The sequence below is a fragment of the Peromyscus maniculatus genome, chromosome 6, assembly GCF_049852395.1.
Source record: "Peromyscus maniculatus bairdii isolate BWxNUB_F1_BW_parent chromosome 6, HU_Pman_BW_mat_3.1, whole genome shotgun sequence".
Lineage (NCBI taxonomy): Eukaryota > Metazoa > Chordata > Mammalia > Rodentia > Cricetidae > Peromyscus > Peromyscus maniculatus.
The window spans coordinates 76,869,186-76,891,967 of record NC_134857.1 but is presented as its reverse complement, the minus strand read 5'-3'; the positions used below and the strand labels follow the sequence as shown (position 1 = coordinate 76,891,967).

General features: G+C 45.9%; 1 protein-coding gene across 4 annotated transcripts in view; it reads left to right on the top strand.

Moving 5' to 3' along the window:
• Gpr89a (G protein-coupled receptor 89A) overlaps positions 1-22,782 on the top strand; it is a 40,181-nt gene that overhangs the window by 11,772 nt on the left and 5,627 nt on the right. For 3 of the 4 annotated variants that reach the window (XM_006982597.4, XM_042279561.2, XM_042279562.2), the window contains exons 2-10: positions 180-239; positions 3,375-3,478; positions 6,053-6,159; positions 6,739-6,840; positions 8,315-8,435; positions 9,545-9,625; positions 14,949-15,058; positions 16,823-16,911; positions 17,641-17,733. In XM_006982597.4, the coding sequence (XP_006982659.1) occupies positions 180-239; positions 3,375-3,478; positions 6,053-6,159; positions 6,739-6,840; positions 8,315-8,435; positions 9,545-9,625; positions 14,949-15,058; positions 16,823-16,911; positions 17,641-17,733 (867 nt within the window). The remainder of the gene's footprint in view (positions 1-179; positions 240-3,374; positions 3,479-6,052; positions 6,160-6,738; positions 6,841-8,314; positions 8,436-9,544; positions 9,626-14,948; positions 15,059-16,822; positions 16,912-17,640; positions 17,734-22,782) is intronic. The other variant, XM_076574622.1, reaches the window with a different exon arrangement.

Genomic DNA, 22,782 nt, shown 5'->3' with positions numbered 1-22,782 from the left:
AAAAAAAAAAAAAAAATTCTAGAAGCTTCTAAGTGTCTCTTTCCAATGTTATAAATGGATCTCATTTTTAATCTCTAAAAATAACTGTCTAGTTAGCAGACATTTTATCATAAAATAATTTCTATGGGGCATTTGTCAAAAGAAGATGTAACTTGACATTTTGTCTTTTTCTCCCCTAGATACTGTTTTTCGGATTTGGATGGCTTTTCTTCATGCGCCAGTTGTTTAAGGACTATGAGGTGAGAAGAAACCATTTTATGCTTTAGTGTGTTTAGAACAGAAGAAGAAAAATGATTCCATTAAAAAATAAAAATTGCCAAGCAGTGACGGTGCATGCCTTTAATCCCTGCACTCAGGAGGCAGAGGCAGGTGGATCTCTGTGAGTTCAAGACCAGCCTGGTCTACAGAGTGAGTTCTAGGACAGCCAGGGCTATACAGAGAAACCCTGTCTTTAAAACAAAACAAAACAAATAAAAAGATTGCATTCACTTCCTCAGATAGAAAACCTGTGCCAAACAAGCATGTGCAATTATGAAACTACATATTATGATCAGGCTTCGCTAATAGATTGATTTACCTATCACTTACTAACTTACCTATATTGGTGAAATTATTAAGGCCATTCTGTGTAGTTAAAAGGAGATTTATTTAATGGCGTAACTTACAAATGAAGGGATAGGTAGGTTAAGGGTTCTGGCAGTGTTCTCTGGAGAGCTCTGTCGGTCCACCTCTAGCATCTGGGAACCCAGCACCTCCCGATCTCGGGTCTCCAGGGCCCTCCCTTCACCCCGCCTTGTAGGCGTGAAAGTTACCGAAGCCTCAATGGGGGTTGGAACTTTCAGATCAAAACTGGAATGGCTACCCACTACATCTCCCCCTTTTTGTCTAAATAAAAAGGTTCTAACTTAATACAAGACTATATACAAAGGAATGGTTATCAAATATTGTCCAGGAGTAATGAGGGATAATGACCTAGATAAGTTGGAACTACAATCAATGCGAACAATATCAAGCAAGAAACACATACTAAAATCCAGAGACGTCTAGAGCGTAGGTAAATGGTATGTTACAAAGATCATTCCAAAAGGTGTCCTATCCTAAAGAACCTAAATCTAATACTTAATATGTTCTATCTAAGATATATATATATATACTAATTTGTAACTATAACTGCTAGTCTTCAATCAAAGACCTGGGAAGGAATATAATGGTACCTGAGAAATGGTAGATGGATGTAAGCAACTTTCGGGAATCTTGCAAGAGTAGACCGAGACAGCTGGCAGCCTGGACAGTCACCTAATGTTTCTCAGCATTGTTGGTGCATTCAAATTGGCTACAGGCCTAGAGTATCTGACAGACTATTTTCAGAAGCAGGAATTCTGAGAGACCATCTTACCCTGTCTTGGCAGAGTACAGTGGTCACTTTTCCTTGTGTCCCACTTGTCCAGAAAGGACAGCATTGCATTTGTACTGTCAGCCGTCAAGGCAAGGGCAGTTCTTTGCCCAGTAGGCCATTTTGTGCCAAGAAGACAAACTTCCAAATGGAAATGTCTTAGAATCCCAACATTCTCTCGGGATCAAATTGTGCTGCCAGAAGCAATTGTGTCTCACATCAACAGAATTCTAAGTTATTTAGATGCCATATTCTCTAGGTCTGTGAAGTGTTTGAAGATTACCTGTCCATCTGACCTATGTATCTGTAAATCTGGATAACCTAACTAACATAACTATAGAGATGACAAGCATAGGTGACTATAAATCTATAAGTCTTATCTACTGAAATAACCTAAGGACTACGGCTTCATGTAAAAAAGGTAAACAGTCTATAAGCAAATGTATGGTAAAGGAGGATGACTTCAAAATTGTGACAGTGCACAAGATATTTATAACAGAGGTAGGAATATATAGTGCGATATGCAATATGACAATAATCTTAAATATATATCAATATACCGAATACCCTAAACAGAAGTAGAACATAATACAGTATGACAGATATAAATTTACATTTATATCAATATACAAATATTTCAAATAAGAGTAGAAATATATGTACATTATAACAAATATAGTTTCTGTATTTGTATCAATATACAAATTATCTTAAACAGGAATATAAAAATAGTTTACATTTTATAAAAATCCATAACAGTGCAAATTATAGTGTAAATTATTTAAGGCTGCTATTTTACTAAATTTGTTTACTAGTATATACAATAATCTACCATAATATCTTATACCTATCCATTCCATTTCTTCTTTTCCCTTTTTTTTTTTTTTTTGGTTTGGAGAATACTGAGTCTAATATTTTCTTCCACCCCCAACCCTATAACCATCATCCATAACCCTGAGAAATATGAAACCTTAGGGAGAAGGGGAATCATTTTTTTAGAATTATTTCCTGCTGTTTAGGGGGTGATGGTATCTCTGTTGGGTACTGTGCGAAAACTCAGATAGTTAAATCTCAGTTAGACTAACTGGCTACCCACTACATACCTATCAAAGACTTTTGAGACAAGGTCTTGCTGTGTTACTCAGGCTGGCCTGCGACTCCCTATATAGCTCAGGTTGACCGGTAACTCATAACAATCCTCCTGCTTCAACCTCCCAAGTGGTGGAATACAGGCATGTACCACCAGGCCCTATGGGTTTAGGTGATTTAAAAGCAGAAAGAAAAAAGAAAAAGAAAAAAAAAAAAACACTGAAGAACAAGGAAGCCCATTCCTTAGTCATGATAGGACCATAGACACCAAAAGCAGATGTGTATTTTAAGGAGGAAGTTCCCCTTTCTCAGTCTACAATTGCCAGCCTTCAAGTTAATACCCAAATCCCAAAACTACTCTGGTTCTTATTTTAAGCCTTGGATTCAAAAAAGAACTGTATTGTGTGCTGGACATTTTCTAATATAATTTTTACTTCTTAGTTATCTGGACATTTCAGGGGGCATTTTGAAGACATTTGATAGTAAGCCTCCTGAGGAGTTTTGGGAACCATCTGGAAGAGCCCAGGAATTCTAGAGAATCTGTATATTATAAGGCCTCCCAGGAAAGTTCCAGAGCTGATGTAGTGTTGAGGAACTCCTTTTAACACTAAACATGTACACACAGATCTTTTTCTTTTTGTCATTGACATCGAGAATCTAAATGCTGCTTGTGGCCCCGTCATTTCCTCCTCCTGTGCTTTCAATTCCCAACCGGAAGATTCCGGTAGGAGTAGCCATGATTCCCAAGTGCTGCCCACTTTGATCGTTTAACCCGAGTTCCTGCTTCAAACCCTGGAGAATTGAGCACAGGTTTTCAGACTTGTCATGGGAAGATTACCAGTTCGGGATGCAGGTAAGGGAATGACTGGCTTCTGCGTCTGCCTTTCAACAGGTGCGTCAGTATGTCGTGCAGGTGATCTTCTCCGTGACTTTTGCCTTTTCCTGCACCATGTTTGAGCTTATCATCTTTGAAATCTTGGGAGTTCTGAACAGCAGGTGAGTGCCAGTCCTACAGCCTCTCCCCAGAAGTGTGTGGCCTTTATTTACAGTAGACATGTCACCTGGATCTTATGGCAGAGAGGATCTACCATGGCTATAGGCTAGTCCCAGGAGCCGCTGTGATCACTAAAAGCACAGCCACTTAGTAACAGGTTCAGCACAGAAGTCTCCAGGGGAACGGCCCTGACCATCAGCTCTGCAGAACCCACTGCAGAGCGTGAGGCTACAAGGAGCCTCTGTCCTGGGCTTCCCTCCTAGCAGCCTTCTGCTTCTCCGACTCTGACTGGGTGCTAGCTGTGCCTCCCAACTTGACCACTACTTGAAAAGATCAAAATTCCTCAGCTGTTTGAGGACTTCAAGGAAGACTGATCTCTGGTTCTTAGCTACCTTAGTTACTTTTACACATAGTCAGGTGGATTGAACGAAGAATTTTTTGAAAATGTCTTCTTAAAGTAATTCCTGGGCTTGGTGTTAGAGCCCTACTTCCAGACTTGTTCTGTAATAATCCAGACCTTGTCTGGATGAGCTATGGAGAATGGACAGGTAATTTTTATGCTATTTGCTAAATTGCATTATCACAAGATAGATGTTTTTCTACTCTCTGAGTAGAATTTAGCAAACTTTTCTACTACGAAGGACCAGATAGTAAGTATTTCAGACTTTGTAAGCCATGGGGTGTCTACCATAATCCTCAGATCTGCCATTATAAAGCAGAAGCAGCCACAGGCAGTATGTAAACAAACAGTCCAGCCCTGCCCCAATGAAACATCCTGTGAAAATTGCTAGGTGCGGGGTCCTAGTTTGCTGACCCTAGATCTGAGCAGTAGTTGTGAGAACATGCCTGCTGTCTGTAGTACACTGTGCCCCTCAACCTAGAACTCCTCATTAGTCCTGGACAGTTAGAAGCAGTCTTCCTTTGGTGTGCATTTCTCATATTCTTTAGTTTACTGTAGAGTGCAGGAATGAGCGCCCCTAAAGTCTGGTTCTGCTTTGGGTTCATTTTTCAGGCTGGATTTGTTGAGGCTGAAACATTTCTGCACTTTTACCTGTTTCTTTACACCAGCATTTGGCCCAGCTGTGGACAGATATGTGGACCTTGATCACGTGGTCTATCTTGCATTCACTAGATTCAGAATAGCTTTCAAAAGAGAGTTTTGCCTCTGAATATGAGTTTTCCTGTGACTTACCTCTAAATAGAGGGTGTATGGCATCCTATTCAAATGCAGAGTATTGTTTGGATCCTTTTTTTTTTTTTTTTTCCAAAAGAACATCACTTTATTTTCTGCTCAAAAGACCAGCTAAAACATATGACAGGCTTTCCTTATGTGTATAAGTGTTTTACCTCCATGCACGTTAAGTGTACCATGTGTATTCCTGGTACCCAGGTTAGCTAGAAGAGGGCATCAGATCCTCTGGCACTGGAGTTACAGGTGGTTTGCGAGCTACCATGTGGGTGCTGGAAACTGAACCCGTGTCCTCTGCAAGAACAGTAAGCACAGGGCTGGAGAGTAAGCCATACTCAGTGGCTCAGCGGTTAAGAGCACTGGCTGCTCTTCCAGAGGTCCTGAGTTCAATTCCCAGCACCCACATGGTGGCTTACAACTATCCGTAATGAGATCTGATGCCCTCTTCTGGCATGTAGGCAGAACACTGTATACATAATAAATAAATAAATCTTTAAAAAAACAAAACAAAACAAAACAAAAAGAACAGTAAGCACTCTTAATCACTGCGCATCTCTCTGGCCCTGTGGTCCTGTGGTTGACTTTTGATTGGCAGTACAAATAACACTTAAGATTTCAAATCTGCTGCCTCCTAGCATGTTCCAGAAGCCAGCTGAAGTACCATGTAGGTCACCTACAGGATATACAGCTCCTTTGCCTCTCTAGATATTCTAGCTGGGTTGATTCAGAGAGCAAACAAACACACCTACACTAAATGACCTTCCCTGTAGGCTCACTGTCACGTACAGGTTCTTTGTTCCTGATGCCTGCCATTTATAAGGGAAAATGGTAAGGACAGCCCTCCATAACCTATGGAAGTCTCTTTGGGAAGGGTATGACTCAGGACATTGTTAAGTGAAATCCTATGAAATCTGCGGGGACCTTTTGCCTACTTTTATATTTTGTTCCCCTCTTTCCCTTGCGGCACTGGGGATTGAACCTGGGCCTCATCATGCTAGGTGACTCCTCTGCCATGGAACGGTGTTTTCTGCCGGTTGTATACTTAATTAACTGCGCTACGTTTACTACTGAGTTATAAGAGCTCTTCATGCATCTCAGAAAGAAAGTCCTATTTAGATAGGTGATTTGAAATAATTTTCTCCTGTTCTTGGGAAGGCTATTCATTTTCAGTAGTGTCCTACTGAGACCAGGCTAGCCTCAAGCTCACAAAGATTCTCTTGTGTCTGCTTCCCAAGTGCTGGAGTCCAGGTACCCAGCTGTGTAAGAGCCTAATTGGCTGAGTAGATGGGGCGTATTCAGTATGGGCTCCCAGAGCAGGGGCTCTTTGGACTACTAACAGAATGAGGGTAGCGGCCTTCCCTGCAAATGACTCTGATGTTGGTTTCAGCTCCCGTTATTTCCACTGGAAAATGAACCTGTGTGTAATTCTGCTCATCCTGGTTTTCATGGTACCTTTCTACATTGGTTATTTTATCGTGAGTAACATCCAACTGTGTGAGTATTTGCCTTCTCTGTCAGCACATAGATTGGGATGCATGCTGTTGTGAGGGATTACAGACAGCTTCATTCCTGGATCTCTTGTTCACTGGTATCTGGGGACAGCACATAGATTGGGATGCATGCTGTTGTAATGGATTACAGATAGCTTCATTCCTGGATCTCTTGTACACTGGTATCTGGGGACAGCACATAGATTGGGATGCATGCTGTTGTGAGGGATTACAGACAGCTTCATTCCTGGATCTCTTGTACACGGTATTTGGGGACAGCACAGCATCTTAAAGTAGTGTAAAATAAGTTCTGTCTGGAAAGTCGATTGTGTCTCCTGCCAGACTATGAAATTTTCAAAGAATAAATGAAAACAATATTTATAAAAAACTGAGTAAGAGAAGAAATTCTTAACTAAAATATAAAATTCCCTAATTACACACAAAAAAAGATTTTCTAGTGGTGGTAAGAATGCTTTTGCAAAGAATTGTATAGTTCCATCATTTGCATGCTAATTACATAACTCATATTTGTAATAAGCTGTTTAGTAACTGCCCTCCCTAACAGTCTCGTTTCCCATCTTAGTACACAAACAGCGCCTGCTCTTTTCCTGTCTCTTATGGCTGACCTTTATGTACTTCTTCTGGAAGCTGGGAGATCCATTTCCCATACTCAGTCCAAAGCATGGTGAGTAGAGTGGGAATGGGTAGAAGGGTTTGATTTTCTAATTTAAAAAAAAAAAAAAAAAAAAAAAAAAAAAAAAACCTTTTAAACTTTGATTGTGGGAAATAGAGCAAGTTATTTCTCTCAAAAATATTTGACTTGAAAATAAAATTTTTCCTTCTTTCTAAGGGCATCGAATGCTAGTTTGGCTACATAGGAATTGTAGAGCAGACATGACTGCCAGTCAACTTTCTGTTCCTGTAACAAGAGTTAATCAGCTTAAGACGCAGAAAGCTTTGTTTTGGCTCACAGTATTAGAGGTCAATCATTGGTCAGTTGGCCTGTTGCTTTGGGTCTGTTGAGAGCACGTGGCAGAGGAAGCGTCCTTCATGACGCCAGGAGATACAGAAAAGGGAGAGGGGGTGCCTGGGTGTCACTGTTCTCCAAAAGAGCATGCCTTCCTGATAGGCCCTACCTTTTTTATTTGTCTTGACACTTGTGGGTGGGTTTGCACATGCCAGGGTACTCACGTGGAGGTCAGAGGACATCTTTCGAGCGTCAGTTCTCTCCCTCTACCTTATGGCTCCCAGGGATCAACTCAGTGGTTAGGCCTGGCAGCAAGTGCCCAGCCAGCCAGCCGCTCATCACCCCTCCACTGTTCATGTCTCACATGGGCATGCCAGTTTGGTGAAACCTGCAAACATTTGAGCCTTAGTTTCAAGAAAGTCTGGGAATGCAAGAGCTTTGTGCTCTCCGGATGCCGCAGTACAGGAGGGAAAGCTAGAACAGGATTGGAATGGATGCCAGTGAGCCAGTGTGTGCCCAGCACCCGGGAGCTTGGATCTGGGGAAGAAACTTTTTCCTTCATTTGGTCAGAGGAAACATGTGGTCTCTAAAAGCACATGGCCATTTGGTGAGATGGCTTAGTGGGCACAGGCATCTGCTGCCGAGCCTGATGACCTGAGTTCTGTCTCTGGGACTCACATGTCCCTAACCACATGTGTGCTGTGGTACAGGTGCATGCAAACAGATAAGGAAATCAACAAAGTAATGGAAGCATATGTAGCGGAACTAATTATATTTAAAAATAAGTAGCAATATCTGTTGTGACATTTCAAATAATAAGGAAAGGCAAAATTCAGCAGCCTGTCATTAATCATTAAAAACATGCTCATCAGCTGGAGCTCCATCTGAGAGGTTGGAAGCATTCGCTGCTCCTGCAGAGGGCCTGGATTTGGTTCTCAGCAGCCATGTGATGACTCACAACCATCCATAACTCCAGTTCCAGGGGATTCAGTGCTCTTCTGACCTCTGCAGGCACCAGGCCTACACAAGGGTGAAATACACATAATTATTAAATGAATCTAAAGCACACGTTGTGCTAGGCTTGTATAAGCTGCAGATACTGGCCAATGTTTTAAGTAATGTTGGCTTTTGCGGCGCAGCTGGACGCCTCTCTGTGTGGATTGCCTGCCTTGATGTGTTTTCATGTCTTTAGGGATCTTGTCCATAGAACAGCTCATCAGCCGGGTGGGCGTGATCGGGGTGACGCTCATGGCTCTGCTGTCTGGATTTGGTGCTGTCAACTGCCCGTACACATACATGTCCTACTTCCTTAGGTAATGTACACTTTGTTCTTTTCTTTTTCACTGTTACTGGAATATGTGTGTCATGCCACATCTTTAAATTTAATATTCACATATTAGATCTAGGACTGCTTTTGTATTCTCCTCTTCCTCTGTGTCCGTGGGTGTTTATCAGAAGCCTTTCCAACCAGTCACTTTCTTTCCTTATTTCTTTTGAAAAAGCAACTTAGTAAATAGCCCAAATTGGCCTTAAATTAGATTATCCAACTTCAATCCCCTGGACCCTGGGATTCAGGCATGTGCCATCACATCTGGCTCCTTTATTAAGTAACAAATTTGATGCCCTTTCCTGATGCTATTTAAATGCACATTTCCAGTGGACAACAGTGTCAACTTCTCCCAACTTCAGTAAACTGGTTCCTCTTTAACATCAAATAGTAGAAGACATGCCAATTTAAACATATTTTTAAAAAAATTTTTTGTATATGAGTGCTAGTGTGTATGTATGTGCATTGTATGTACACCTGGTGCCCACAAAGAGTCTAGGATGCTGCTCCGGAGCTGGAGTTACAGTTTGAGCCTCCATGTAGGTGATAGGAACCCAGGTCCTCTGTAGTAGTGGCCAGTACTCTTTTTTTTTTTAAATCTCCTCAGGTTTGTTTGTTCATTTTCCAGGTTTTGTTTTGGTGTTGGTGTTATTTTTCAAGACAGGGTTTCTCTGGGTAGCCTTGACTGTTCTGGAACTCACTCTGTAGACCAGGCTGGCCTTGAACTCACAGAGATCCGCCTGCCTGTGCCTTTCAAGTGCTGGGATTAAAGTGTGTGCCACCACTGCCTGGCCAGTACTCTTAACCCCAGGCCATCTCTATAGCCATTAAACGTATTTTAAATGTGTCTGGGTCAAAGCTAAGAAAAACTGTGAGGGCTTGGGGTCCCCTCTACTGCTTAGGACAACAGGAAATTTAGCTGTAAGAAGCGACGGTACAAGCGTTTTAGCCCAGTGGAGCCATTTTAATGTTTTCTGGAAAACGGGCCCTGGAGCTGTTAAGTAACGGTTGGGGTTCGCGTTTCGCCGGATGGTTTGTTTGCGTGGTGCCCACGGGTGCGACCCCAGAGCATCGCTAAGGTCTTGCTCGTTGCAGGAACGTGACTGACACGGATATCCTGGCGCTGGAGCGGCGGCTGCTGCAGACCATGGACATGATCATAAGCAAAAAGAAAAGGTGAGGCGGGCCCACGTGGTCACGGTGAAGAGCTGCAGAGGGTGTGTGTCTTTTTACTCGTTTTCATTTTGGGGTCGTGCACCACCGAAGACGTGACCTCACCTTAGATAAAGAAAATTCTCAAGTTCTGCTTTCTGAATTTCAACATTTCCCTTCGGATCAATTGTTAGAGTAATGTTTGGTATCTGGAGGATTTTTTATTGTTTTCAGTCCTTTATTTAGTGTCACTGTGCAGAGGACGAGGACGGGCACTTTAAGGCTGTTGTCCTACAGTTTTGCAAACCTTCCCTTGCTTGACTTGGATTTTTTTTTTTTTTTGCTTATTTTTCTCCAACTCCTCTAAGTTTTCTAGCCATTGTTGTTTTTGTTTCTGTTACAATGTTTCCCCTGTACCCAGATAGAGAAGGCGGTATGTTTTCTTGTGTACCCCATAGAGAAGGCGGTATGTTTTCCCATGTACCCCGATAGAGAAGAAGGCGGTATGTTTCCCGTGTACCCCATAGAGAAGGCGTATGTTTCCCATGTACCCCATAGAGAAGGAGGTATGTTTCCCATGTACCCCATAGAGAAGGCGGTATGTTTCCCATGTACCCCATAGAGAAGGCGGTATGTTTTCCCATGTACCCCGATAGAGAAGGAGGTATGTTTTCCCGTGTACCCCATAGAGAAGGTGGTATGTTTCCGTGTACCCGATAGAGAAGGCAGTGACAGAGCAGAGGAGTCCACCCACACCAGCCTAGGGAGCCTGGGGGTTCACTGAGATCACTCACAGGAGCAGGAGTGACTCAGGCAGTTACGTCACTGAGAAGCCCGCCCAGTGTGGGTGACACCTCATGAAGTTCTAACACTGGACCCCAGTCCTGCAGCCTCAAGGCACTTCTCTGCCAAAGAGCATCCTACCTTTATGACCCTGTAGGAATTCAAGCCTGGTGACCTGGCTGGAGGAGGAGGATTGCTATTGCTTGGGTTTATAACTAGATTCCTGAGAGACTTAGAACTGAGAGAATAAGGAGACTGAGAGGAGGAGAGAGAGAGGAAAAAAGAGAACAGAAGAACTAGATGGCTAAGAACTGGAGAGGAACGAACTATATGGGAAACTAGATTAAGGGCTAGAAAAGAGTACTAGAGGAACAAGATGGAAGATGAGGAAGAGCCAGATGGAGAAGAACAAGGTGAGGAAGAAGGAGATGGGAGAGGAGCTACAATGGGAAGAATCTAGATGGATGAGATCCTAGATGGGGCAGAACTAAGATGAGAGAATTAAGATAGTACTTCGAGGGCAGCAGATAAATGTAGAGAGAAATCAGGCAAGCAAGAAGCTAGGCATGAGAGCAGAATAGAAGCTGTATAGAGAGAGAACTGACTCAGAAGAATAAAGTATATGGACTGAGGAGTTTTGTGTACATAGATTCATTTCCTATCCTCAAAGATTAATTATCAGCCGGTTGTAGATTCTTCCCGGACCCTGGAAGAGGACTATCAAGGGGCTGGGCCCCCGTAGTCCCCGATACCTAGGTGAGCTAGCTATCTGCCAGTACCCTCTATAGTACTGGGGGAAAGATCCCACAGTCACACATATCTGCCAGAGCAGGTCTCCATCCAAAACTCTCCACTCAGCTGTGAAGAAATGAGACTGTGAGCATTTCAGCAGACAAAATAGACAATGGAAACTAACCCCAAATGGGTCCAGAAGATGAAAATTAAGCCAAGGCTTGCACACAGTTAGCTTGGATTCATTCAAAGGAAGGAAGGAAAGCATGATATTAACTAGTGAAAGAAATAGGGAGTTACTACAAAAATGCAGATTCAAAAAAAGTTCAGTGGAGACAGGTAATTTACCAAATGATTCTGAAACAAATCCATGGACCTTTCCCTCCTCTGAAAAAATCCAAATCTGAGTTTCACAATATACAGAAAAGTGAGTTCAAAACAGACCTTGAACTTAGATGTAAAATATAAAACTACAAAACATTTGGGGGAAAAAATCCCTGAGATCTAGAGCAAGGCAAAAATTCTTTTATCCCCTAAAATACAATCCATTCAACAAAGACAGGACGTTTAAAGAGGGAGGAAAGACAAGTTTCAGGCAGGGAGAAAGTGTTTGAGAAAAGACTTTACAAAAGGAAAGACTTCCAGAGTTCACATTAAAAACAGTGGCACAATCAGAATGTGGGCAAACATCTGGATGGCACAGGGCTCGTGGGAAGACACTCACCCGGGTGGCAGTGACGTGGCAGTAGCTGCTGTGGACATCAGGTAAAGCCACAGTAAGGTTACTGCAGTTAGGATGACTCAAATGAAAACTTGGGGACAGTGGGCTGGAGATCCTGGGATTACATAGAACCAGTATGTAATCCCATATGCCCAGTTCCCATCACCTCCTCAGACAGCTTATAACCATACACCTCCAGCTCCAGCTCCAGGGGATCTGACACCTTCTGGACCACAGATCCACTCACATGCACAGACACACACATACAGATCCACTCACATGCACAGACACACACACATACAGATCCACTCACATGCACAGACACACACACATACAGATCCACTCACATGCACAGACACACACATACAGATCCACTCACATGCACAGACACAAACATACATATCCACTCACATGCACAGACACACACATACAGATCCACTCACATGCACACACACACACATACAGATCCACTCACATGCACAGACACACACACATACATATCCACTCACATGCACAGACACACACATACAGATCCACTCACATGCACAGACACAAACATACATATCCACTCACATGCACAGACACACACATACAGATCCACTCACATGCACACACACACACATACAGATCCACTCACATGCACACACACACACATACAGATCCACTCACATGCACAGACACACACATACAGATCCACTCACATGCACACACACACACATACAGATCCACTCACATGCACACACACACACATACAGATCCACTCACATGCACACACACACACATACAGATCCACTCACATGCACAGACACACACATACAGATCCACTCACATGCACACACACACACATACAGATCCACTCACATGCACACACACACACATACAGATCCACTCACATGCACAGACACACACGTGTTTTTGATGGTGATAACACAACATGCTAGTTGTCAAGGATGTAGTAAACAGGACTTATGTAAGTCACTGGTGCAAACGTACTGTGGTAGAGTAACTAGGATACAGTATAGCTCTCCTATAAAAACTAAATATTCCAGTGTCCAAGTCCAGAAATTGCACCAGGTGTTCATGAGAAGAAATAAAACATCGTGCTCACACAAAGTGAGTACAGCAGTGTTTTTAGCGGTTTCATTCATAGAAGTCCCAAACTAGAGATAACTTTTCACGGATGGATGGTTGAGAACACTGCTTCAGCCATACTGCGGAATGCTACTTAGAAATAAAAATGAACAAACTGCTAATGCACAGCAACCTGAGCAAACATACAGAACCTTTTGCTTAATGGGAAGCAGGCCATTCACCACTTAGGGATAAACACTGATCCTAATCATGCACATTCTGGAAATGACGGAACCAAAGAACTAGAGGACAAACTACCAGAGGTGGAGGGAAGGGTGGGTGAGTTGTGAGCTACCCAAGGGCCAAATGAAGTCCTTTTAGTGATGCAGATAGTGTATTCAGAAGTGTTTGCATGTCAGTGTCCTGTTGCAGGAGAGTGGAAATCTGGGTAGAGTACATGGACTCTATTCTTTTTTTTTAAGATTTATTTATTTATATATACTGTGTTCTATCTGCATGTATACCTGCAGGCCAGAAGAGGGCACCAGATCTCATTACAGATGGTTGTGAGCCACCAGGTGGTTGCTGGGAATCGAACCCAGGATCTCTGGAAGAACAGTCAGTGCTCTTAACCTCTGAGCCATCTCTCCAGCCCAAACTCTCTATTCTTAAAGCCATATACGAGTTACATTATCTCTAAAATTCAGAGTTCTAATGGGCCGCTGAGATGGTTCAGCAAGTAAACCTGGTGATGGGAGTTCCATCCTCATATGCACATGCTTCGAGGACACACGGAGACACACACACACGGACACGGACACACAAATAATACTTTTTTTTAGATAAAGTAATGGCTGAACTAGAAATGGGAACCATCAGACAGTAGGGCACCATGTTTAAAGTAGGGTGGAGGCTTACATCGGCACTGTGTGTGCTAAGATGGGCTGGGACAGATTAGCATGGCCCTGCACAGATAACATGACATTTCGTGAAGTGTTTCATGTCCTTTAAGAGCAGAGTCCACATTTTCAGACTCTTCTCGTTCATGCGTCCGCCAGACCGCAGCCACCTGCTTGTGGTTTTGTATTAAGAATTTTTAAACAGCAGCCAGCCAATAGCAAATAGCTTTCTTCTTGTTCCAAGATGGCCTTAGGAAGAAGAGGCAGGAGGAAAGCGGAAGGTAGAAATGGCCACAGTGCTCTGTGCTTGTTTGGATACATTGTAAAAGTGCATCTCAGAAAGTTTGATACTGTTCATCTTTTTTTCTTAAATACATGTTTATTTTTGTCTGCAACTTATTTGCCAAGAGCAAAACTGGGTTAGAATTGGGTGATTAAAATCAAAAGTGAAAGTGGACTGTCTAAAACTGGGGCACTTGTCTGTGTACAGCCAGCTTAGTAGAAATGGCATCTGCGCTCCCTTTCAACCCCCCCCCCCCCCCCCCCCCCGCCATAATCCCAGGTGTGGAGCCCAAGGAAACTGTGGACCGCATAGCAGAGCGTCTCATCATGTGCTTGTCCCAGGTTCCCATTAGTGACTGACCGAGTCGTGGACCTGAGCCCGTTCTTGGTCCCTTTTCATGCCTTCCCAACATGCCGAGTTACAGGGAATATGTCAGGAAAGGCGGAAGCTCAAGCCTGGGGCCGTTTCGTTCCTCCAGTATCCAGCCAGAGCTCACTGAGGAAGAAACTGTTTCAGCAGCCATTGTTGTGAATGACCTTCTAACTGGTGCTTTAAAAATTCAGCCCACAGAAGTGCCACCTAGTCCTTGGTCCCCTGGTTGACTGTTAGTGATTCCTCTTCACCACCATCCAGAGTGAGGAAGTAAACTGGAGGACTCTCGGCTTTCAAGTGGCAAAGCCAGTGCTCAGATTTATTGCCTAGTCCACACTCTGTGCCCCCGACCAGGCCACGTCACCTCTGGGAGTGTCTTCTCCCTCCTAACTCCTGAACAGTGTTGACACCGCAGTGACTCGGGAAGGTGGAGGGATGAGGCTGAGGCCCACTTCTTCGCTCAGGCTTCTGTTTTCTTTATCTCAGGATGGCCGTGGCTCGGAGAACCATGTTCCAGAGAGGGGAGGTGCAGAACAAGCCGTCGGGACTCTGGGGCGTGCTGAAGAGCGTGACCGCGTCATCTGCAGGAAGTGAAAGTATCCTTTATCCCGTACCCTGGACCAGGGGCAGGAAAAAAGCAGTGCTTGGTTAGTCCCTCTAGGGTGCCCTGACTGCCGGGGTCCAGACTGGCCGCACTGGGCGTAGGAAGTACAGTGGGTACATCATCTTCCTGCACCTGAGCTGGAGGAACCTGTGAGGTCATCCTTTCCACTTAGCAGATGAGAGACTAGGCCCAAAGGTGCAGTCACCCGTGGTTTGTGGCAAATGCAGGAGCAGAGCTGTGGCCTGGGCTTCATAACCTCTTCCACTCCGCCGCTCTTTGTCTCGGTGCTGCGAGACCACGGAGCGTGGCGGCTCCTCCACAGTGGGTGGTTCACGAGTGGCGGCAGGGCCATTTCTAACCCAGTCAGTGCCCACACAGAGCTAAGTAGTGCCGCCTCCTCCTTAAACGCCAGGGTGGCTGCGTTAATAGACTGATCCTGGCCCTGCTGGTTTGGAGGTTCACCAGTTCCCATACGAGGATAACCACATTGTGTGTGACCCCCATGGGCTGTTAGTCACCCTGGGGGCTGACAGGAGGTGACATACTCCTGCTTCCCTCTCACCCGGATAAGGTGGCCGGAGAAGGACACAGACCACTGTGACAGGCCATGCCCACCATTCTGATGGCTGCAGATAAGACAGAGAAAGCCAGGGCACTGTGGCAGGAAAAGGAAAACGAGTCGTTGGGTCTGGAGAGGTGGCTCCCATGGCTGAGCGTGCACTGCACCCGATCGGTGACCCATAGCCACCTGTACCGCTGTTTCTGGGGAGACCTGCGCTCATATGCATACCCCACCACACACACACACACAAAACACTACTAAAAGTAAAAGCAATCTTTTTAAAAAAGAAAAACAAGTAATCCCGAAGCATTTGTTCTGTGTCTCCTATTTCCAGGCAGCGCTAGGTGATAGTCGATGAGTCGAACCTCAAGGCGCTCACTCCCTGCTCAAGGGAGACAGACCTAGGACTCTTCACCCTGACGCTGAGTGCCATAGCCTTGCTGATAGCCACTGTGGAGGGGAAGCACTGAAGTGCACTTGTTGATTTCACAAAGGAAGGAAGATGGGAATTACTGGGGCTGTCTTCATATCTTTATTACTCTAAAACTCATAAAAATAAAGCGTAGGCTGAGAAATCCATCAGCAAGTGTATCAGGTGATGGCAGCTCTCGGAGCGCCTGTGTCTTTCATGGGGGAAGAGCGGCCCTCCTCACTGAGGTATGAAGAGAAAGAGAGAGCAGGCCCATGGGCAGGCAGACGGCACTGTGCATCCACGCCTAGGTGTATGACGTGGAGCAAGTTATTTAACTCTCTGAGCCTCTTTCCTCATCTGAGAAGTGGGTGCAGCTGTCTTGTGGGGCTGGGGGAGAGTGAATGAAGAACTGAAGGAGGCGGTGACTAAATCCTGGAGGCTCGGTGACCACTGTGCTCTGCATTCCCAGCACAGGTTACTCCGCTGGCGTGGAGCGGCGGTATTGTAGGTCTCGGTGCTGTACGCCATTTGAGGCCCCGGAGATTGAATTTGACAGATAAAAAGTAGAAACCAAGCACAGGGAAGCATCTGTCTGAGAAACCAGTTGTCTGCGGGGTGCCCCTTCAGCCCTGTCTGGCCGGAGCACTACCCGGGAGCCTGCTGGCTGAGGTGGGAAATTCAGGATACAGGCGGTCCCAGCATCTGCCCTGTAGCCCGCAAGTCTTCCTTCCCGCCGTCTCTGAAATGTCTGTGATTTCAACCTTGATGCCCACTTCTGCCAGATCTGACTGTCATTCAGCAGGAAGTAGATGCTTTGGAAGAGCTAAGCAGGCAGCTTTTTCTGGAAACAGCTGATCTGTATGCTACTAAGGTACAGAGCAAGGAGACGGCTATGGTTTTCCCACGGCTGGAGAGAGGGTAAGACCTCCTGGCCTGTCAGAGTCCTCTGTGACCAGGCGGTGCTCCTGTGTAAGCTGAGTGGCTTCTGCTTCGGGAATCTCTCCTGTGACTGTAAAATCCCTCCCGGAACCCTCTCTACAAGAGAACTGGAGGGGTAGAAGGAGACGCCAGCACCCGGGAGGCTGGTGCAGCCACTTCCTACTTCTGGCCGGGGATAACGATGGTCACCCCTAGTTCTTCTTACTGCCTCACAGATGAACCCCATCACAAGAGTGATGGGTCCCTACCTCACTTACCTAACCTCCCAAGGCACACCTAAAATGCAGTATGACTGAAATACACAAACCTAAAGCTGCAAACGACCCTCGCCTTTTCTGAGGGCAACTTCCAGGGTGGGTTATAAAGGGTAGAGGGTTGCCAGCATGTGCTTTGGAAACAGGGCTGAGCCAGTCACCACCTGATCCTGAACAAGTTGTTTAACCTCTAAGACTCAGTTTCTCATCTGTAAGATGAAGGTTCTAGAACACACCTCATGGGGTTGTGGAGATTGGACGCTCACGGGAATAGACTGTCTTGTCTCTGGCTGAGAGTCGGCGCTCAGCGCAGGTTGCCTCAGCAGTGAGTGGTAGGCATGGCAATGCTTCTGTTGAAAATGTTGGCCTTTTGCTAAAAACCATGTTTTGTGTTTGGTTTTCTTTAGGAAAGAATTGAATACTCTAAAACTTTCAAGGGGAAGTATTTCAATTTCCTGGGTTACTTCTTCTCTATTTACTGTGTCTGGAAAATTTTCATGGTACGTATGTTACAGGATTTTTTGTTTATTGTTGTTGTTGTTGTAGTAATATTTGCTATGTATTGTTTCTGTTATTGTTGTTTGTTAGTGTTTATTAGTAATAACAAGTTTATGTGTGAGTGCGGGTTCACATGCAGAGGCCAGAGGACAGCTCAGGGGTTAGTTCTCCTTCCGCTTTGCTGGGGCAGAGTCTCCTGTACCAGCTGAGGTCCTCCGGCTAGCTGGCCCACGAGCTTCAGGCAGTTCCGGGTCCACCTGCTGTCTTGGCAGGGGAATGCAAGGCTTACAGGTTCAGGCTGTCGTGTCCAGCTTTGCTGGGGAGGGGGTCTGGGCTCACACTCCTCAGACGTGCGAGTGGCAGACGCTTTCCCCCTGTGCCGTCTCAGCAGCCATGTTTTCAATGGTCAGAGTTCAGTGGCCTTTTCCGGGGGTGGCAGATGTTAGACAGATGGACTTGACTGGTGACCTTGAGTCGCTTGCACATCTGGAGTCAGCAGAGAGCGTCTCTTCTTTCCCTCTCCTTTGGGGGACTTAGAAGGGGGGTTGTGAGTTCTTGTTTTACACTTTTCCATAACGCCTGTGAGCACCCGACTCTCACCTCCGCTCCAACTTTCAACTCAAAATAGAACCCCCCCGCCATTTTTGATAATGTGCACCCTCAAACTTACGTCCAAAATCGGCTCTAGACTGTGCTCCTGTGGGTCACACTTGTTTTCTGCCCTCGCCACTCTGCTTGTCCCTCGGTGATTTGATTTCTCCGTCGTGGATTTATTTCTCTGCTTCTGACCCGGCTGTGGTGTCCGGAGTGTCCTGTGGTTAACCGTAGGGAAAGGGCTGATTTGATGTTCTAGTTGGTGAGTTTCCCGCTGGAGCTGTTTGCACAAAGAACAGCTTGTCGGCTCGTTGGCTAGTTTTGATCAGTGTCGTAGTGGGGGCTTTGGATCAGCGGCTAACAGCTAACTCAGTAGCACTCAGGTGACGTCGTCGTAAAACCTGACTCCTCCCTCCCGTGAGAACAGACGGAGGTGCTGTGTTCCTGTCTGTGCTGAGCTGCAGCCTCTTGGGGCGTGTCTCCTGTTCACCAGCTGCCTTCGGGTGTAACTGACAGGTACTAAGCTGCATGTGTTTTAAACGCAGTTGTGCCACAGCTGCTGTTACTCAGTTCAGACAGAGAAAACCCCTCGTGGCCAGATTTCCGTGCACCCCTTAGATTGCCTCCCTCACACCCCAGTCCTGAGGCGGCGCTCGCTTTCTCTCTGTCCCCGTGCATTAGTTTATGTTTTCAGGATGTGTATGTGAATGTCGTCGGACAGTGTGCATACTTTCTCTGCCTCGCTTGTGTTTGCCTTGTTTTCTGTCTTCAGCGTGGTTGTGGAAGTATGTCCGTGTTACTGTGTGTTCCTTCTGAGTAGGATTCTGGTGTGGCTGGGCCACAGTTTGCAAATCATTCACCAGTCGTGGACATCTGGTTGTTTCCAGTTTGGGGATGTTGCATGTGGTGCCGTGAACACACACGCACAAGTCTGCGTGTAAATGTATGCTCTCTTTTCTCTTGGGCAAACACTTCAGTGTGGGGCACCTGACTGATGTGCCAGACAGACAGACGCATGCTTCACCTTTCAACTTCATTACTAAGGGATTGTGCGCCCAGGAGCCCTGGGAGGTCAGAGGGCAGCTCTGGAGGCTGTTCTCCCTCCCACCTGGTGTGGGTCTGGGGATTGAACACAGGTTGTCGCCTGAGAAGCAAGTGTACCCAGTAGTTGTTGGTGTTTTCACAGTTGTGCAACTATCAACATTGTTATCAAACCATTACCTCAGGGGAGTACTGAGCATTTTATTAAACCCAAAGAAATCCCGACGTCACCAGCAGTTACACGGCATGTCCCGTGCTCCAGGCTCAGGCAAGCACTGTGTCTGGGTTCCCCTCTGCTGCTGTTTGGTGGCCGGAATCACCCAGTTAAGGCTTCGATTTAGCAGGAGGCTTCTAAGGTCCGTCCGTTCTGGACCACCCTCATCCTCTCACTGGCTGAATGGTGCTGGTCCGTAAGGGTGGTACCACGTTCAGTTTATCACTTACTGGATGACGAGCATTTGGCATGTGTCCGCTCTAGAGCCTTATCACTAATGCAGTTGTGAACAGCCACGTGTACGTTTTTCAGTGACCATGCTCTGATTTCTCTCACATGTGCCTAAAAGTGTCACTGTGTCATATGTTAATGGTGTGTCAACCTTCTGCAGACCTGGCAGTTGCCCTTAGCGGTAACACCAGGTTACGTCCTGCCAGCAGCCCGTGAGGAGTCTGGCTTCTCTAAACGCTTCTACTCCTCCTCTGTCCTCTCTCTCACTCGCTCTCTCTCTCCCCCCCTTCCCTCTCCTCTCCTCCCTCCCTCCCTCTCTCCCTCCCTCTCTGTCTCCCTCCCTCTTTCTCTCCCCCCTTTGTGCGTGTGTGTGTGTGTGTGTGTGTGTGTGTGTGTACGTGTGTACATGCATGTACTGACGCACGTGAAGAAGTAAGGACTGTGGTGGTATAATGTTGTGAACATGCCCCTTACGTTCTAAGAGACTGGAACTTGCTCTGGACCTCACAGACATTTAATGATACACCTTGAGGTCCTTAAGACTGCTAACCTACTGATTGTTTGACCAGCTTTTAAGAGGACGACAGTGTGGCAGCTACCCTTACCTGCCTTGGGTTTCCCAGCTTTTACAGACTAAGCTAATGCATGCCTGTGATCTTAGGTTGTGTGTTCTTCCATCCCCCAGACTCGGAGAGCAGTGCATGTGTGTTTGTATGTGGCATGATCATCATTTGCTAAAAGCAACAGAGAGGCGAAAAGCAACCTTCTGAAATGAATATCTGCCATGCATGTTGGAAGCAGCGTACTGATACTGCTAGACAGCATTGGTGTGTTTGTGTCCATCGGGGTCGTTGGAGTAAAGTGCAATCCTTCATACAACTCAGTTAAAGTTTCCGTGGAGTGTCCCTAACTCCTTCCCCATGTGCTGTTCAGTAAATACAGAGCAAAGCCCTTTGTTAGGGACACATTAGAAGCAGACAGGCAGGTACAAATTCAGACTCATACAGCAGATTGCAGGCAGATCGAAAATCACAACCTACAGAGAGATGGAAGGCACGGGCAGTGAAGTGGAGAATTCAAATTCGGACTCTCTCCAGCTTAAAGTACTCCAAGGGGAAGTGCTTTGGCATCTTTCCTTAATGCGACATCATCGACAAATATCGGTGACTCTGAGTTTCTCACTGATGCATTTACCCAATGCGGAGGACAGCTTTTGTAAGTCTGTTCCCCGTACTGGGACAGAGCCTCGTTTCTGGTGATGTGTGTATCCAGGCGTCCTGCGCACTCTCGGGCCACACATCTCTGCTCCCGTCCTGCAGGACTGTTGGGGTTGCAGTTGTCACCACTGTACCCAGCTTTTTATGCGGGTTCTAGGGTCGGAGCTCTGATGGTCAGGCTTGTACAGCCAAGGGCTTTACAGCTGAGCCGTCACGCTGGCGTTTCTTTGTCATAGCCCTCCTGGTGGCTGTGAGGCTCAGTCTCTCTCGGTCTGGACATTGGTAACCTGTAGCTTTCCTCTCTTTTTCTTATTGGATCCATAGAGTTGTGTTGCTCTTTATAAGTCAGCTAAGCCAGAATAGTGAATGTTCAGCATGCCCTGAGTAGAAGGTGTAGTCTCCTCGTCTTGCCTGGTATGTTCATAAATGTTCATCCATGGTGTCATTAAGGTTCTCTATAGTCCTGCCGGTTTCTGGGTTACTGTTTTTGTTTATGTGTGTGAGTAGTTGGCTCGCATGCATGTCTGTGCACCACAAGCATGCCTGGTGCCCATGGAGGCCGGAAGAGGGATGGATCCCTGAACTGGAGCTGTAGGAGCCTGTGAGCTGCCTGATGTGGGTGCTGGAGCAGAACTTAGTCCTCTGCAAGACAGCGAGTGCTCTCCACTGCTAAGCCATCTCTCCAGCTCCCGGCTCCTTATTTATCAATTATTAAGAGAAAAAAGCCTAGTCCTTTAGATTTAGACATTTTTCTTTTTTCTATCAGTATTTGCTTATTGTATTTTTAAGCTCTATTTTTATTACTTTTAGGGGTGTGTGTGTGTGTGTGTGTGTGTGTGTGTGTGTGTGTGTGTGTGTGTAGGTGCCTGTGGTGCCGAGGGACATTGGACTCCTGTGGAGCTGGAGTTACAGGTGATTGTGAGGCACTTGATGTAGGTGCTGGGGACCACACTTGGCTTCTCCACAAGAGCAGCAGGGTCTCTTCACCTCTGAGCTCTCTCCAGCTCCCTGCTTCATCTATTTTGAGGCTTTGTTGTTGTTTATTTTTTGACCCCCACTTACTGGATTTTGTTCTGAGAGAAAGTCTCACAGTGTAGCCTTGGCATATTTAAAGTGAGTTTCTTGTGAACAACGTGGTCAGGTTTTGATTTTTTTAATTCAGTTGACAGTCTGCCACGTCAGTGGTGGGTTTAAAGCAGAGATGAACAGTCTGTGGTCCACAGGAGAACCAGCCGCACTTTGCCTTTGTACAGAAGGTTTCGTTGGCAAATAATAAATAAATAGCCAAGCTATTCCTTTATTGTCGTGGCTGCTGTCCCACTACAGAGGCTGGGTTTGCTGACCTGTGGTTTACTCTACATTTAGTGTTGTTGGTGACGGCCAGGTTCGAAGCTCCCGTGCAGCTGTTGGCGCGGCGTTGGTCAGACCTCTCCTCCCCTCCTGTCTTTTAGGCCGCCACCCCTGGGCTGAGTTGTGTCTTTCATTCCCTGCGCTCTGTCTGGTTAGCTCAGCAGCTTGAGCTGTGTCCTTTGGTCATAGAGCGCTCACCATCACACAGGAAATGACCCTGGCTCTTCTCGGTTCTTACTCTACCTTCCTTTACCAGATGCTAGCTTCCTGACCTCGGAATCACAGCACGCAAACGCTTTATGCGCGTGACCCTTTTTTTTTTTTTTTTTGGTTTTTTCGAGACAGGGTTTCTCTGTGTAGCTTTGCGCCTTTTTCCTGGAGCTCACTTGGTAGCCCAGGCTGGC